Raw genomic sequence first — 18,271 nt, 5'->3', positions numbered from 1 at the left:
CTACTTACTTCCAAGAGTACGAGCGACTGTGGAGTTTGAATAATCTCATTATTCAGGAAGTAAAACATGCAAAAATGAAACACAATAATAAACAATTGACAAAAGGTAGTAGCCAAACTTATAAATAATACTTTATTATTTAATCACCAAAAGTCAATTACATTTACTTTGTTACAAGTTTCAAAAACTAATCTAACTACTAAAACTAATATCATCTTTCAGTCCTATGCTCCGAGCATGCTGAATATGCTTAGCCCTACTCAGACCCTTTGTGAGAGGATCTGCTGGGTTATCTTCAGATGACACCCTCTTTACTATAAGATGGCCTTCTTCTACTCTATGTCTGATGAAATGGTACTTTCTGTCGATATGTCTGGTCTTACCATGATCTCTCGGTTCCTTTGTCAAGGCAACCGCTCCTTCATTATCGCAGAACAGTTCCATAGGCTCCTGGATGGTTGGAACAACTCCGAGATCTCCGATGAAGTTCCTCAACCAAGCTGCTTCTTTCGACGCTTCACTTGCTGCTATGTACTCTGATTCACAAGTAGAATCAGCCACCGTATTTTGCTTGGAACTCTTCCAAGTAACTGCTCCTCCATTCAGTAAAAACACCCAGCCTGACTGAGAACGGAAGTTATCTCTATCCGTCTGAAAGCTGGCATCACTGTAACCATCTACTCTCAAAGTATCACTGCCACCAAGCACAAGGACCCAGTCCTTTGTCCTTCGCAAATACTTGAGTATATTCTTAACTGCTATCCAATGAGCTCTACCTGGGTTTCCCTGATAGCGACTGACCATGCTCAAAGCAAATGCCACATCAGGGCGAGTACATGTCATAGCGTACATGATCGATCCGACAGCGGAAGCATAAGGTACATGACTCATGTCATCTATTTCAACATCTGTACTTGGGCATTGAGTCTTACTCAATTTGGTATTGCTCTGGATAGGTAGCTCTCCCTTCTTGGAATTTTCCATACTAAACCTCTTTAGTACCTTATCCAAGTATGTGCTCTGACTAAGTCCAATTAGTCTTTTCTTTCTATCTCTCAATATTCTAATCCCAAGAATATAGGCAGCTTCTCCAAGGTCTTTCATGGCAAAACACTTTCCAAGCCAAGACTTAACTTCTTTCAAGGTTGGAACGTCGTTACCAATGAGTAATATGTCATCGACATACAACACCAGAAAAGTTACTATACTCCCACTAGCTTTGATATACACACAGAACTCATCTTCACTTCTAGAGAAACCAAATTCTTTGACTTTCTCATGGAAGCAAAGATTCCAACTGCGAGATGCTTGTTTCAATCCATAAATGGATTTCTCAAGCTTGCACACTCTATTAGGGAACTTTGCATCAACAAAACCCTCTGGCTGACTCATGTAAACATCTTCAGCCAACTTCCCATTAAGGAAAGCAGTTTTGACATCCATCTGCCAGATTTCATAATCATGAAAGGCAGCTATGGCGAGCAATATCCTAATAGATTTAATCTTAGCCACTGGCGAGAAGGTTTCATCATAGTCAACCCCTGGGGTTTGAGTGAAACCTTTTGCAACCAGTCGAGCCTTGAATGTGTGCACATTTCCATCCATGTCTGTCTTCTTCTTGAAGATCCATTTGCACCCAACTGTCTTACGACCTGGTGCACTATCAACCAAATTCCAAACTTGGTTGTCATACATGGACTTAATCTCGCTGTCCATTGCCTCTTTCCACTTGGAAGCCTCTGGGCCTGCCATTGCTTCCTTATAAGTGACTGGTTCATCTAAGTTTACCAGTGTTCTGTCACTTATGAATGTGTCACCATCTGAAGTAATATGAAAACCATACAACTCAGGTGGCACACTCATCCTAGTGGATCTTCTAAGAGGTAATGAGTTATCGATTGGTTCAACAGGAACTGTTTCCTCTGGTTGAGTGCTAGTGTCATCTAAGGTTCCTTCATTGGATGACTCTTGAATTTCTTCAAGGTCAATAGTGCTCCCACTGTCCTCTTTGAATATGAGCTCTCTTTCAAGAAAGACTCCTCTTCGTGCTACAAAGACCACATTCTCACTAGGCCTGTAGAACAAATATCCAAAAGACTGCTTTGGGTAACCAATGAAAACACATTTCTCACTTCTAGCTGCTAGCTTGTCGTGAGTCTCTCGTCTTACGAAAGCTTCACAACCCCAGACTTTAATGTGTGCTAACGAGGGAACTTTCCCTGTCCACATTTCGTGAGGTGTTTTGGCAACCTTCTTTGTAGGGACAAGATTGAGGATGTGGGCGGCTGTCTCTAAGGCATACCCCCAGAAGTGAATGGGAAGCGAAGCCCGACTCATCATAGAACGAACCATGTCTAACAAGGTTCGATTACGCCTCTCAGCTACACCATTTAACTGTGGTGTCCTAGGAGGAGTCAATTGTGAGACTATCCCACATTCTTTCAGATAGTCGTTAAACTCGATACTAAGATACTCCCCGCCTCTATCGGATCTAAGTATCTTTATCTTTCTGCCCAATTGATTTTCGACTTCATGCTTAAACTCTTTGAACTTTTCAAAAGTTTCTGACTTATGCTTGATCAAGTAGATATATCCATATCTGCTATAATCGTCAGTGAAAGTCACATAGAATCGATTAGCATCTCTTGTAGTTGATCTGAAGGGCCCACACACATCCGTGTGTATGAGATCCAACAGACCTTCACCTCTTTCACAAGACCCTGTGAATGGTGATTTTGTCATCTTTCCCAAAAGACAAGATTCACACATGTCATCTGACTTTAGGTCAAATGATTCCAACACTCCATCCTTTTGGAGTTGGGCTATGCGTTTCTTGTTGATGTGTCCAAGACGACAATGCCACAAGCATGCCTTGTCTACACTATTAGACAAGTCAATGTTAAGTACACTATTTCCTAGGCTATCAACACAAGTCACTGTTTCATACACACCATTACAAGGCAAAGCTTCAAACATAAAAACACCATTCTTATAAACAGAAATTGAACCATTCAAATCATTAAAAGAATATGTAAAACCTTGTCTGAACAATGCATGAAATGAAATAATGTTTCTCGTCATCTCAGACGAATAGCAACAATTTATTAAATCTAATCTAACATCATTACTAAGCAGAAGCTGATAAACTCCGATCTTGGTTACTGGTGAAGACTTTCTGTTTCCCATGATCAGGTTTATCCTTCCTCGCTCTATCTCCTCACTTTCCTTTAGACCCTGCAAATCAGAACAGATATGAAAACCACATCCTGTATCAAGGACCCATGAACGAGAAGATAATGAGTTATTAGCAGAAATAGTGTAAATACCTGCCGAAGATGGCTTCACTTTGCCATCCTTGATATCTTGCAGATATTGTGGGCAAGATCTCTTCCAATGCCCCTTTTGGTTGCAGTAAAAGCAAACTGCCTCTTTTGGATCAGAAACATGGGGAGTGGAATTGGGCTTAGCCTTTGGGCCATTACTAGATGACCCAGCTTGAGCCTTGCTCTTCCAGTTTTGCTTGGGAGGACCTTTCCTCTTTTTCCCCTTTCCCTGTCCAATAGCCAAAACAGGGGCACTCGTAGGTGTGGAGGGTATACTTTTACCCTTCATCCCTGCCTCAGCTGTCTGCAACAAGTTGTGCAATTGGGCCAAGGTCTGCTCAGTATTGTTCAAATGGTAAGTTAGAATAAACTGACCATAACATTCAGGAAGTGAGTTCAAGACCATGTCAATGGCCAATTCCTCATCAAAGTGAATATTGAGCTTGACCAAACGCTCTATGTAGCGTTGCATTCTTTGCACATGTGACACTACCGACTCCCCATCCTTCATCTTGCAAGCCATGAGTGACTTGACTACTTCGAACTTTTCTTGACGAGCTCGCTTATGGTACTTTTCCATAAGGTCCTTGTTCATCTCGAAAGGCCAGTAGTCCTCATAGTACCTCTGCAGTTCTGGGGACATAGTTGCCACCATGATGCATGCCACTTTGGTAGCATCATCGTAATGTTTCTTGTAGGCAGCAAGATCTTCAGGAGTAGCTTCATTCTCATCAAGCTCTTTGAGCTCCTTTTCAAGAACATATTCTTTGTTCTCGAAACGAAGAGCCATCTTGATGTTGCGCATCCAATCGTTATAGTTTGAGCCATCCATAACGACTTTGGAGCAGATATTGAGCAAAGAGAAGTTTTGGTTGGAGGAGGATGAAGTAGAAGTGTTTCCAGGAGTAGACATCTTCAAAGAAAGAAAGTTTTAGTTAGATTTCAAGATACCTTAATAGAATAACCCAAAGATATAATATCAAGGTTAGGATCCAACTATGAAGATTCACAACTCAGAAATGGGATGCCGAGATCCAAGTGCAAATTTCATAAAGGTAGGCGAATGACGATTCACCAATTCCACCATTAGACGAAACAAACGAAGTGAAATTCCTAATTCTTTTGAGATACATTGAAACTATTCAATGGCATGTTTTAATCTCAGATTATGCTCTTCTATTTGTGACTGGGATGCCGAGGATCACAAACAAGATGTGAATAACCATGCAAATGTGCTTGGTAACCTCATTGTCTTTATCATTAACTATTGATGTGCTGGTAAACCACACACGCTCCATCAAAATGACAATTATGAGATACCCATTACTACTCTTTATTAGTGCCTTTTAGTGTGCTGGTTAACCACACACGCTCCACTAACGACCAATAAAGCATAATGTGCAATTTCATGGATTAGCATACTTTTCACATTTTTCCTAAAGTAACTAGAGTTGGGATTTTTGAAAATAATGTTCTAGTACTTTTAATATCATTATACTTTTAATGAGAAGTAGTTGTCCTATCAAATCTGTTCTGCTAACGACCCTCCACTAATCAAGGAAGCGGTGGGTGAGAGTGGACACCCATTCAACTACCATTTTATAGGCAGTTTCCTTATACCCCCCTTATAGATTAGCTTCGTGAATGAGGCATACTAGCGATTTGACTGACCATATTCTTATACATATATAATATTAAACTTTTAATTATAATATATATATAAGGTGTGTTTTAAAACATTTTAAAACTTCAAGGGTTTATAAATTTCGAAATTTAAGCTATTAAATTTAAATTTAAATAAACCAATTAACTAGATTTAATATTTATCTTTTAATTAACTATTAATCAAATTATTAAATCTTGTAAGGATTATCTAATTAAATTAATCCATTAATTTAATCTTAATCCTTATCCCTCTAAATTTCGAAAATTAGGGTAAGGATAATTATCCAATTAATCTAATTAAGTAACAATTATCCAAAACAAGAAACCCTGGTTATCCTCTAGCATATTTCGAAATTTACAAGGGAGGAGGCTAGGGTTTTCAAAACCCTAACCCTAATTTCGATTAGGGTTCTTTGGAGGCTAGGGTTTTCGAAAAAACCCTTTGATCCAAAACCCTAGAAATCGAAAATTTTGGCCTTTAGGGTTTAATAGCTATAAACCCTAATTTGCAATTCAACAATTGTAGCAATTCAATTTAAAACAACAATGGCTCTGATACCACTGATGGGTTTTAGGTAAAACAAATAAACTAGAAAACAATTCCTAAGTTCACATGCAACCTACTTTGGATCTATGTTTTAACTATTGAACATACAACTTTGAATTGCAAAACAAGAACCCTAGAGGAGAGAGGCTAATTTCGAAATTAACAAACTAGGGTTTAGGAGTTACATACCTTTCAATTGTTATAGCAAACAATTGATAATCCTCTTGATCTTGATCTTGATCTTCTTGGAAGCTTAGCACCACAAATGTAATGCCTCTAATGGAATCACACCCAAGAACTAGCAAGAAGGAAACTTGGAGGAGAGAGGATGGAGAGAGTATGCAATTTCGGCCTTAGGGTTTCTTCCAAAGAAATCAGTGACCAAAAACATGAACCAGGAGGCTCCTTATATAGCTGAGGGATCTAGGGTTTAAGGGAAACCCTAGTTATCCTTTGCTTAGGGCCTAAGCAAACCCAAGGGCCTTATCCAAGCCCCTATGGACGAAATTATTAGGGTTTCCCCTAAAGATTTCGTCCACCCTCTTCCAAGGGGGTTCTAGAGCCTTCCACTCAACTATTAGATAATTGCAAACTAGTCCCTGCACCTTATAATTAATTCTTTTAACCCCAAAATCAATTCTGATTAATTTCTGGCTAACAATTAATTAAACATAATGATTTCTTATTAATATATTAATCTTTTAACATATTAATAAATCATTTATATTAATTCATTAATCTTATAAATTAATATCTCTCCTTTCATAATTTCCTTGTCCAGTTGCTAGGTTGAGGGCAACCCAAAAGGACTGTGCTGCTATCAATTCAAGTACATACCAATTATAGTTATGGGCTTAGACACCTAATCCAACAGTTATAGCTATTGGCATAGGAAAACATAAGAGATTGTTGTTTTGATATTTCTTGTTGTTTTATATTTGACGTATATAGATAACTTGAACTTGAAGTTTAGAACTTGATGAGTATTAGCTCATTACATATGTATGAAAAAGTTTCAATATTTTTACGTTTATGAATACCTAATATTACGTTTATGAATACCTTTGTCTGGCCTGATTAATTAGTTTGAGAATCTCTTATAAGATTCTATGCTAAATCTTTAAGCAACCAAGAATAGAAATAAGTACTATTTTTCCAAAGTTTTACTGGCCATAACAACTTACATTTCATGATTATAGCAACCATGATGTGAAAGAGTGTTATAATAGGGATTTTTATTAAAGTATATTATTATCAATAGATTGATATTATGAATAATGTTTAGATATGTTCATATACTAAAAAAGAAATTAAACTAATTTGTAGGGGTGGTCATTATTTTGTTTGCAACCGAAGAAACCGAAAACAAATTCAGACCAAACAAAATTTCAATTTTAGTTTTCTTGTCTGGTAGAGTTCCAACCAAACAAAATCGAATTACAAAATTAATTAACTAATTATTTTATTAATTAAATATTATATTTTTTTATACTTTAAAAATAAAATAGAAAAACTAAAAATATATTTTCATATTTCATGGATACATTATACATCAACTTCTGAATTACGAAATCTCAAAAGTTACTTCCTTTAACCCATGTTCTATTTGAAACTCTATGTTACAAAATCTCAAAAGTTACTTCCTTTAACCCATGTTCTATTTGAAACTTTATATTTGATGTTGAAACTTTGGATTTTATGTTCGAAAATTTTAAAATTTGCATTTTCTTTTAAACTTAAAATTTGGTTTTTCAATTTTCAAAACAATCCAAACTGAAGTATAATTTGGTTTTTTGTTTGGTCTGAGTTGCTGTTTGGTTTGGTTTGGTTTGGACCGAAATAAATTCATACTATTGTAACTAAACTAATAGCTTATTTTATTTCCTTATTTTTTATTAGTTTATTTTAGATTTTTAGCTCTTTTTATTAGTATTGCATTGTATATTCTATATTTTCTTCATCATGGATCGTATCGGGGACTTTTTATTTTGCATGAGGAATTTTATAGGGTTTTGGAGCTTATCGCGATTGTGGATTAGAGTGAAGACGGACTTGTGGGCTCTCGAGGCGCTATTGGGCTTGGCGGATACATAAAAGAAGACTTGAGCCTTAAAGAGTTGAAGACTTGGATATTTTGGACTTGTGAAGATGGGTCATAAACTTCTATGTTTGGGCTTGGAGCATCCATTTTTGTAGCTAAATGATGATTGGTTGGTTTAAATCACATGGATATGGAGGGGACCAAAGGAATCTTTGGTAGTGGAAGGGTGGAGTGGAGAAATGAAGGACCAATAGCATTACAGCAACATTTGCGCGGGTGGAATTTTCGTCGCGCGGGTACCCGCGCAACTGCCCAGTTTGGGCATTTTGGTCATTTGGCACACCATAACCTTGGGGGATCAGATCTAGTAGCCATACTCTCGATTTTACACCATTGGAGACCTGTAGGAGGCGATTTTGAAACTCAAGACTCATCTCTTTTCATCTTTCCAAATTATTGGTAGTTTCTTTATGCAATTAGACTTTTGTGATTGTTATTCTATTTCCATGAGTGGCTAAACTCTCTAATTTGGTTAACTTTGGCTAAAAAACCCTTAAATGTTTGTGGGTTTTTGAAGGATTCATGTTGATTATCAATTTATCTTATGTTTATGATTCTATTTTATAATTCTTATGCTTGTTTGATACTTTGATCATGAGCTTGGTACTTGAATGAGTAATTGTTGGTTAATTTCTTTGGTTTTGCATTGAATCATTGAATCTACTTAGAACAAGAGCTTTATGATGGTAGAAATCATCTCTAGCTTATGAATCATAGCTCCTTTATGGGTGTGTAAGAATTGACATCCTCTAGGAATTGGGGATTCCTTTATTCTTAAGGCTAATTGACTTCTTGGGTTCAATTGCTTCAATTGACCCTTGATCTTGATTAAGAAGGTGTGTTGTGGGCTTCCCCAACCTCCATACTACCTATGAGGAATCTTGGCATATCATGCTTCATGATTGCTATAACCAATTTGGGATGAATGATAAGCTTTGTATTGAATCCTAATGATAAACACACAAATGTTCATTGTGTTGAATTGCCTTGGTTAACCAATTGTTCCCAACATTTGAGCATCTCACCATCTTGCTTAATTGCAAGCTTTTTAGTTATTCAAGTCTTTTAGTTTTCAAGCAATCACAACACCCCCCCCCCCTTTTAGTTTAATTGTAGTTAGTTAGTTTATTTACATTAATTCTATTAGATTGCATTGGTGATTGAATACAACCATTTCCCCGAGGATCGATACCCCTTTTTACCAGTATATTACGTTTTATTTGCAAACAAAGGGTGTAATTTGCTTGGTGGACTTGACATCCCACCATAAACCAAACAAAAACCATAAACGGTGTTGCCCACTACGACCGGTCTAAAAAACCATAAACGGAATCTATTACTACCACTACTAATTTGCCACTATTAGTAAAATTTAGAAACCATTACAAAAATTCACAATTTTGAAAAAAAAAATATTGTTATGTATGATATTAATCCCTAGAAGTTCAAAATTAAAGTTTGTTGAATGCATCACTTATTTATTGGAGTTCTTGCTCATGCTAATGCAATAGCAGATTTATGGCTTTATTGTATAACATTTGATTAGAGTTCATGCTCTTGTGATTTCTCTTCTCTTACTTTCAAGTTTCAACATATGAACTTTCTATCTCACCAATTCAAAAAAAAAATTTAACACAAAAAAGATCCATATCAAAACGACATTTTTCCCATTTCAGAGATCAACAACTATGGTGGGTTGGATTGTTCGCCTAGATTACGGGCTTGTGTTCTTCGGGCCTGTCCATAAATTATCATCAGATTTCAAAAATGTCGATCGCCAAATGTTCTCTAGGGTTTCTTGTGTTCGTCTAGAACCTTCAATGGCTTCTTTCTAAGCCAACAAGTTTTGCTTCCAATGGCATGGTTCTTCCTCCGATTTCTTGAGAAACGCCTCTTGAAAACACACTCACATCTGTCATCGCTGCTTGTAAGCATCCTCTCTGTCTCTCTCTCTCTCTCTCTCTCTCTCTCACACACACACACAAAAAAAATACAATTGAATTTATTGGTATTTGGTTTGTATATGCTGAGTTTAGGCCGATCATGTTGAGGGCTTATTGATCGATGTATCCCATAATCTCATATGAGCTGATTTTGTTGCTTCTTATATGGCCAAACTGTGACATCCTCATTTTCACGGCCAGAAAAGACCGATTTTGTTTATGCTTTGTTTGAAAATCAGAGTAACATTTTAAATAAAAGTGTTGCGGTATTTGTTCCCAAAATAAAATATGATAAAGATTTATCAAAGCATTTCCGAAGAAATGTATTTCATTAAAAACCACGAGATGTCATGTTCGATACAGATCAAAAGCATAAACAATACAATATAAGCCTTACAACATTTATTCATAACTACATGCCTATAATCCGTAATCCCTCAGCCAAACATAACATCTATGCTCGATTGCCACTACCTGTAATACAAGAAACTGAGTGGGTCAGGCTTGGGAGCTTGGTGAGCAGATAGGGTTTTCAACCCATAATAAATAAGTTTATTAATTTCATCAACCAACAATAACCCGATTACCCGTTCCCGTTATGCTCACTTTACGTCCTTAAAACATCTATCATAAGGGACCTAGCCTAAGGATCATCATCGGGATGGACACTACTGCTAAGGGGGTTCCTCAGCAATAAATGTCCTTAAGGCAACCATGAGGGGGATGGAGTACACTGGTGAACACATTGTTCACAAACACCTACAGGTTGCGAGCCTGATAGCGTTCCACTGGACTGTCTAGAAAAGTCTGTGGTCATCATCTATACTCCGCTAGATGACTGGAAACATCGTCAACATCGAGGTCTCTCATCATTTTATTTCATCACACTCAACTATTACATCTACCCATGTTTTACCCAACACATTTGTAGATAGAAAATACATATACAGTTTAAATCATTTAAAACATGTATAAAATCTTTCATCCAGCATAGACAACAAGTATTCAGACAATATGCACACATAACACGTAATTTATATAAAATACTTCATATCTATGTGTAAGATGAAAGTGACTATGCACTCACTTGTTAAAATGACGACTCGAAATTCGAGCAACGCTTCACTTCTTAACAATATGATTTCCTTCGACGAAACCTAGTATTATTATCACTAGATTTTAGTCTAATATTTATTGCGACTAATTATTAGTCTAGATCCATCATTAACTCAAAGTCTACTTCATGATCTATCAAGTAAGGAACAACCAGTTAGGATCATATCGGAGGTAGGGTCCGTTTGGTATACAAAGTATACTGTATGGAAATCTCACTTTAAACACCTCACTAAATCACAGCTTAGACATCATTACCGTAAGTAGATCAATCAGATAACGACTTTGAATCACTGATAAATCTTATTTATAGGTTCATAATAACGATATTATATTTAAATATAAGCTATATTTAAAGTACGGTAGGCGTATCTCACTTACAGCGGGTTTTTATTAAAAACTGGGCTTCGCTGGAGCAGAGTTTTTGAGCCGAAAAGCTCTTTTCTCGGAGCCTTCGGGTGCTAGGGGGTTTTCCTAGGCTTTAGGGGGGGGTTAGAGAGAGAGTTTAGAGAGAGAAAGTGAAGTTGGAAGGTGTGAGAAGAATGCTTCACCCGACACCTCTATTTATAGGTTGGCTGGCAACTCTACTCATCGAGTAGGAGGACCTACTTGTCGAGTCCATGGCCAGGTGTCACCATCTGGTGGCTAGCCTTGGGGAGAATGCAACGGCCAGGATTTCGCCACGTCACCCGATTTCGCACAGCTCATTCCCGACTTAGAAAAATCATAACTATTGCGTAAGAGCTCCGTTTTTGACATTCTTTATATCCACGCGTAGGTAAAGACAAGATCTACACTTTCCTTTTGACTCCGTCGGCTAATTCTTGACCGATTTTAAATTCGACAGTACGAGAAGATTATATTGTTAAATGACCACATAAAATTCATAACTTCTACATACGGACTCCGTTTTCGTCTGTCTTTTTATCGTCGAGCTCCTATTAATCTTCAATTCTCATTTAGGTCGCACGGGCCAAAAACCGCTCGATCAAAAATTTGAATTCCGGGCTGTGCACTGCTATTCCAAATCTTAGAAAATCATAACTTCCTCATACGAAGTCAGATTTGGGCGTTCTTTTGATGTATGTTCTCGGTTTAATGTATACTACAACTTTCATTTAGATCTCTAAGGCTAAAAAGTAGTTTATCAAAAAAATCACTTTTTACGATTCCCGATGTTGTGCCGGTTTTGCCGTAAAAGTTCGACATGCGATAACTTCTTCGCTATAACTCGGATTTCGGCGTTCTTTATATATCCGGAATCCTTGTTTCGAGCACTACAACTTTATGTATAGATATTGGGTTATTCTAACACTTTATGTTTTACGCTTATTTTTATTATGTCTTTATAAGCCAATATATAAGCACATAAAATCACACAACTCACATAATATTCAAATAATTCATCTTTATTACTTCAAAATAGGTTACGATGGTTGAACTTGACTACTACATCATTATTCTAATGCGTAGCCCAGAAACACGGGCGTTACAATTCTCTCCCCCCTTAGGATGATTCCGTCCTGGAATTATGCATCAACAAACAGATGTGGGTAGCGACTCATCATGTCACTCTCTGTTTCCAAGTGAGATTCGGCCCATTCGTATGTGTCCAGCGCACAAGCACTAAGTCGACTATCTTGCATTGTAAAATCTTAGTCTTACGGTCAACAATTGCCTCGGGCTCTTCGATTAGCCTCTTATTCTCCTCCATCCTTAACTCTGAGATTGGAATTATGTCGGGAACTTCTCCCGTAAATTTCCTCAAATAACACACATGGAATGTGTTATGAATACCATCTAGTTCTTCTGGTAGTTCAAGTTTGTAAGCTTGGTTCCCAATCCTCTGAAATACTTATGAACGGTCCAATAAACCTTGGACTCAACTTTCCTCGTTTCCCAAATCTTATAAGTCTCTTCCACAGTGAGACTTTAAGCGAAACTGAATCTCCTACTTCGAATGTCATCGGCCGTCTCTTCTTATCAGCATAGCGCTTCTGATGATCCTGAGTGGCTAACATCCTTTCCCTGATCACCTTTAACTTCTCAGCAGTCTGATGGACTATCTCGGGGCCAATAAACTGCTTCTCCCCAGCCTCAAGCCAACAAGACGGCGTACGACACTTATGTCCGTACAAGGCTTGATAAGGTGCCATCTTGATGCTCTAGGGGAAACTGTTATTATAGGAAAATTCTACCAGAGGTAAGTGCTCATCCCAGTTACCTTGGAATTCCAGGGTACATGCTCTTAGCATATCTTCAAGTGTTTGAATCATTCTTTCGCTCTGACCATCAGTCTGTGGATGGTAAGCTGTACTTAAACACAACTTCGTACCCAATTCCTCTTGTAGACTTCTCCAAAATCTTGACGTGAAACGACTATCACGATCTGATACTATCATTAAAGGAACACTGTGCAGTCTTACTACCTCCTTCACATAAGCATTTGCGAGCTTATCCATAGACCAACTCTCGTTGGCTGCTATGAAGTGTGCACTTTTGGTGAAACGATCAACGACTACCCAAATCATGTCATGACCGTTCTTCGTCATGGGTAGTTTAGTCACAAAATCCATGGTGATGTCTTCCCATTTACCTATGGGTACAGGTAAAGGTTTTAAACTCCCATATGGTTTCTGACGTTGTGCCTTAACCCTTGCACAAGTTTACACACTCGGCCACATACTTTGCAACATCGAGCTTCATCGTCGGCCACCAGTAGTAGGGTTTCAGATCCTTATACATTTTAGTGCTACCGAGATGAATCGAGTACATGGTCTTGGGAGCTTCTTCCATCAGAAGATCTCTTACTCCTCCCGTCTTAGGTACCCAAATCCTATCTTGGAATACCTTCAATCCTTGATTGTTTGTACTGAACACTAACGTTTTGCCTAAACGTTTTTCCTTTCGATCATTTTTCTATGAAGCTTCTTCCTGAGCTTTCTTGATTATATTCTCAACGCTCTTGGCCTTTTTCTCTCAAGGCTCACTTTTCGACTCAGAGCATCAACTACAACATTCGCTTTACCAGGGTGGTAAAGTATCTCACAGTCGTAGTCATTGAGTAACTCTAGCCAGCGTCGTTGCCTCATATTCAATTCCTTTTGATTCACTACTAGAAAACAGCCTTTTACGACGCGCAATGTGTGTCGTAAAACGCTCAGACGACGCGCAAATGCACGTCAAGGAAGGCCCTGTCATAACGAGAGACGACACGCTTTTGCGCGTCGTCTATAGACGACACACATTTACGACGCGCATTTATGACACACAATGCGTATCGTAAATTTAAATGTTTAAAAAAAATATATTGATATATTTATTAATTTTTAAATTAAATTTGCATTTAATGTCTCATAATAGAAGTAAAATACCATATACAAAAAATACAATCCATTGCATAAAATTTAATGTCATACAATTCTATTTCTTACAATATATAAATTTGCATTCATCTAATCTACTCTGTGTTTCATACTAACAATTGAAATGAAGAATGCAACATTTGCATTTGCAGCATCTTATCTCTTTCAGCTTGAGCTTTCTTTTCCTCTTCTAACTCCAGAGCTATTCGTTTTCATCAACCCTGTAAACACAACACAAAATCACTTGTCATTTTCATTCTACTTTTAAAATTAACTCTTATTAGGACATTCTACTTTTAAACCTACCAATCTAGCAAATTTTTCAAAGAATATAATTTATACTTTTAAAATTAATTCTTATTAGGACATTCTACTTCCAAGATTCTGCTGAACTCCATCTTATCTTCATTCTTGACTGTAGTCAAGCACAGAGCTGCTGCAGTTTTCTGATGAACAATCTGGCATAACATCCACAATAAACATGTTAACTCAAGCAAAACAATCAAAGGGTATTTAAGTAAAAATACTTACAGTTCCCAAACAAGATTTTCCCTTCACAATAAATATTATAATGGCCAAAAGATTTACAACAAATTAAATAAATAACTCAGCTTGTGGAACTACATGAACCTTGCTTTTGTTCATTACTATTTTCCTCCAAGATTCTTTGGTACTCTTTCTCACTTGCTGAAATCAACCGTTTCAAAGCATCAAAGGTTGTGAGCCTAATGCTACAAGAACCAAACAAAATGAGAGGTCAAATTGGTCATTTCCTTTTTTTTTTACTTAATCCTATAAAATATATATGCATGTTTCTTTTTTACTTAATCCAGACAAAATAACCTAATATAGAAAGTCAAGAAAAGGAAGCTTTCCTTATCAACTCCTAACTTCTTACAAATTTACCCTCAACTTTTTTCCTTTCATATTTTTTTTTCTAATATCCAGACAAAACTTAATAAAGAAAAAGAAGGAAAATAGACAAGGATTTAAATTTTAAGGGCACAAAAAGTTAAAATTAAACCTGCTGTTTGGTAACATTTTTAATGCATTTGGCACAATACCTCTATATAATCCAGCAACACCATCATGAGCAATAATACCTACACAAAATAATCCAATTATATAATTAATTATGTTTTTTTTTATTTGTGAAATTTAGTAGAAACAAGTAGAAGGGTGTATATTGTAAATAAATAAATGAAAGTAGGTTGCTATTTATAGTAAGAAATTACCTAGAAAAGCCTCCAAAACTGTCTTATAAGGAGTACCCCTCATTTGCATTTGTCTTCTTATAGTATCCAAAGGGTAGCATGTAACAGTGGCAATAGTGGCTGCTACAAAAGCTGTCACTAGTAATGCTTCAGTTTTGTTTTTGAACTTTTCTGGCAAAGACTTTTTCACCCTATTTATATACATTCATTGTTAATTACCAAAATACCCTCAGCTATTGGTCAAACAAGTCATGTTTAGGATCCAAAATCAAATATGTTGGAGTAGAGCATTTGCTTATGGATTTTCTATAGTGATTAATGGTTTAATCAGTAAAGAAAATAGTTAAGTGGATAAATCAGTAAAAACCAATAGTTGAGGGGGTTAAATGTAAATATATTTAATAGGAAGCTCACAAGTCAAACACACAAAATTTGACTGCAACATAAGGGGCTATTCCAATGAGAGAAGGTACAAGTCCTCTGTAGAAAGATCCGATTCCTTCCTCTTTTAGCATCCTTACAACAACCTGATTAAAATTATGGTTTATTTATTTATTAAAAAAAAGTTATATGTTTTTATAAATAAATAAATCATTAATAAGTAGACATAAATCTTACATTTGTGATTGTTTGATATCCAGGATCAACTGCCATTCGTAATCGAAGGACATCTAATGGATATGTCACCTAAAAAAACATATTAAGGAATTTTAATTTAAAACAATAAATAAATAAAAATAAATAAAATATGAAAAAAGAGAGAGAAATCTTACAAAAGTGGAAGTCATTCCAGCAGAAGCACCTGCAGCTAATCTCCCAATAACAGAAAGCTCACCATCTTTCCCCCTATAAAGTTTCTGCAAAACTCAACATCAATTTATAATGCAATAATCATAAAAAAAAAATCTTGCCCTTATTTTTACAAGGGCAAAATGGTCAAATCACCTTTTCCAAGAAAAAGTTTTTGCTTACCTTGTAAGACTCATAAGCAAATAGTTGGACTGCACTATAGGGGAGAATACGTAGCACCTGAAAAATTATAAGACATAAGTGAATCATTTAAGTTATATATATGAGTGTTTTCCCATTAAGTCCTAAATTTTACAAATTTTCCCTCATTTATGTTTTTCCTTTCATTTCCTCAAATAATGTAAAGCACATGAGCAAGGTTACCCTTCCATCTTTCTGCACAAAGCAGGAAGCCAGACAACCAATTCAATGGGGTCTACGTCATGAGCAATGATCACCAATTGAGCCTTGTTCTAAAAGGAGTGAAAATAAGTAACATAAGCTATTTTGTTTCCGAAAGATTATAAAGATTGTATATTTAAATGGTGGAAATGAAAAACCTGCTCGATAAGATACGTGATATGATTAAGACCATATTTGACAACCATCGGCTTCTTGGCTTCAACTGTCTTTCCTTCAGATTCAGCTTGAGCCCTTTTCAGGATTCGTTCCTTTTTTGCTGCTTTACCATCTTTAAAATGGTTTAAGTCAAATTCGCCCCCTGTAGAAAAGAAGGTATAAAGAACATTAATAGTGCTGGATTTCTTCTCAATTGATCAAGAAGTGAAAATACGAACAGAGAAGAAACATAACGAATGTACCTTTTGGGACTGAACCAAGAAGGAGCAGGATCAGATGGGTATCGTTGACGGGCGGCACGTGGGTCGGCGACGGTGGCGGAAAGGAGAGATGAGTGATATGGTAATCCCTAAAAATCGGACCCAAAAATCTCTATAGAGGAAGGGGCTTGTTTAGCTAGGGTATTTTGAAACGATTGTGCGTTGTGGTGGTATGTGTATGAAGACAGATCGACCACCCCGTTCCCCAGTTGAACTTAAACTAGAGAAAGGAAAGGAAATGGGTGGAAATGAGAACAAAATAAAAGAAATTAAATTGGTGTTTCCAAGTTTCATTAAAGGAGGGAAATGGAAGGAAGTTGAGAGAAATGGGAGGATCACTTTCCCTTCTAATTTTCCTTCCGATTTGGGAGGATTTGGAAAGAAAGAACAAAATGATTCATTTTCCTTCCACTTCTCTCCAACTCGGGAACATAAAAAAAAAATTGTTTTCCTTTCATTTCTCTTCTTTTCTCTCATGACTTTCTTTTCTCCTCTCTTCTTTTCTTTTGTTAAACTCGGGAACGAGGCGGACATGTGAGAAATGGAGTAGTAGTGGTGGCCATCATCTCCATTGTCGATCGCAGACATTAAAGGAGGGGGATAACGAACCAGAAGGGTGAAGTGGTGCATCGATGACTATTGTTTTAGCGATCCGGCGGGGGACTGTGGTGGTCTGATAGTAGCGGAGGAACCTGGTTCAGAAAACCAGAAGGGTGATTAGGGTTTTCCAAAGAGAGAGAGAGAATGCATAGGTAGAGGAAGAGGGCTGCTTCAAAAGGATTATTGGGGTTTTTTGTTTGAGAATTTTATAAGGAGAATAAGGAGATGAATCAGGCGAAGAAAGATTATTATGGTTTTTGTTAGAGGATTTTAGAAGGAGAAGAAGGAGATGAATCAGGCGGCTGTTTAATTTTTTGGGATTTCATTTCCCACCATAGATTATTAAAACAACGGAGAACCGCGCCTTTCTAAAAAATATAAAACCACACATTTACACAACACGCTTTTTATGATAGGTGCCCTCCGTATTTTTATTATTTTTTTTGTTGGACACTAATTATAGGGCGCGCAAAAATGCGTGTCCTCTATCCTTCAAAATTTGGAAAACTGACATTAATTTTTAGGGCACGCACAAATGCGCGTCCTCTATCAGTGTGTGTCATTAATTGCACGTCGTAAAAGGCTGTTTTTCTAGTAGTGATTAAAAAGATACTAGACTCTTATGATCAGTGAAAAGTTTGCATTTCGTGCCATAGAGATAATGCATCCATATCTTTAGGGCAAATACTACCGCTGCCAACTCTAAATCATGAGTGGGGTAGTTCTTTTCATGCTCTTTCAATTGTCGAGATGCATATGCTATCACCTTCTC

General features: G+C 36.9%; 1 protein-coding gene across 6 annotated transcripts; it reads right to left on the bottom strand.

Annotated features, from left to right (window-relative positions):
• Nucleotides 1-14,070: 14,070 nt before the first annotated feature.
• On the bottom strand, nucleotides 14,071-17,072 carry LOC145141069 (thylakoid ADP,ATP carrier protein, chloroplastic-like). 6 transcript variants are annotated; one of them, XM_079074414.1, is made up of 12 exons: nucleotides 16,882-17,072; nucleotides 16,621-16,781; nucleotides 16,445-16,533; nucleotides 16,244-16,300; nucleotides 16,045-16,117; nucleotides 15,890-15,958; nucleotides 15,686-15,798; nucleotides 15,293-15,462; nucleotides 15,082-15,160; nucleotides 14,589-14,788; nucleotides 14,364-14,515; nucleotides 14,071-14,278 (listed from the first exon to the last, which is right to left on the bottom strand). In XM_079074414.1, the coding sequence occupies exons 2-10, from the start codon at nucleotides 16,666-16,668 to the stop codon at nucleotides 14,665-14,667; spliced, it is 822 nt and encodes a 273-aa protein (XP_078930540.1). In that variant the 5' UTR covers nucleotides 16,669-16,781; nucleotides 16,882-17,072; the 3' UTR covers nucleotides 14,071-14,278; nucleotides 14,364-14,515; nucleotides 14,589-14,664. The 6 variants fall into 6 exon arrangements, with proteins under 6 accessions (XP_078930540.1, XP_078930538.1, XP_078930539.1 ...); XM_079074412.1 differs by having other exon boundaries at nucleotides 14,688-14,788; XM_079074413.1 differs by having other exon boundaries at nucleotides 14,400-14,515; nucleotides 14,688-14,788.
• Between the last annotated feature and the right edge of the window lie 1,199 nt (nucleotides 17,073-18,271).

Source organism: Lactuca virosa, chromosome 9 (genome assembly GCF_052849685.1).
Source record: "Lactuca virosa cultivar CGN04683 chromosome 9, Lactuca_virosa_CGN04683_v6, whole genome shotgun sequence".
Taxonomy (NCBI): Eukaryota; Viridiplantae; Streptophyta; class Magnoliopsida; order Asterales; family Asteraceae; genus Lactuca; species Lactuca virosa.
This window is presented reverse-complemented; position numbering and strand designations above follow the sequence as displayed.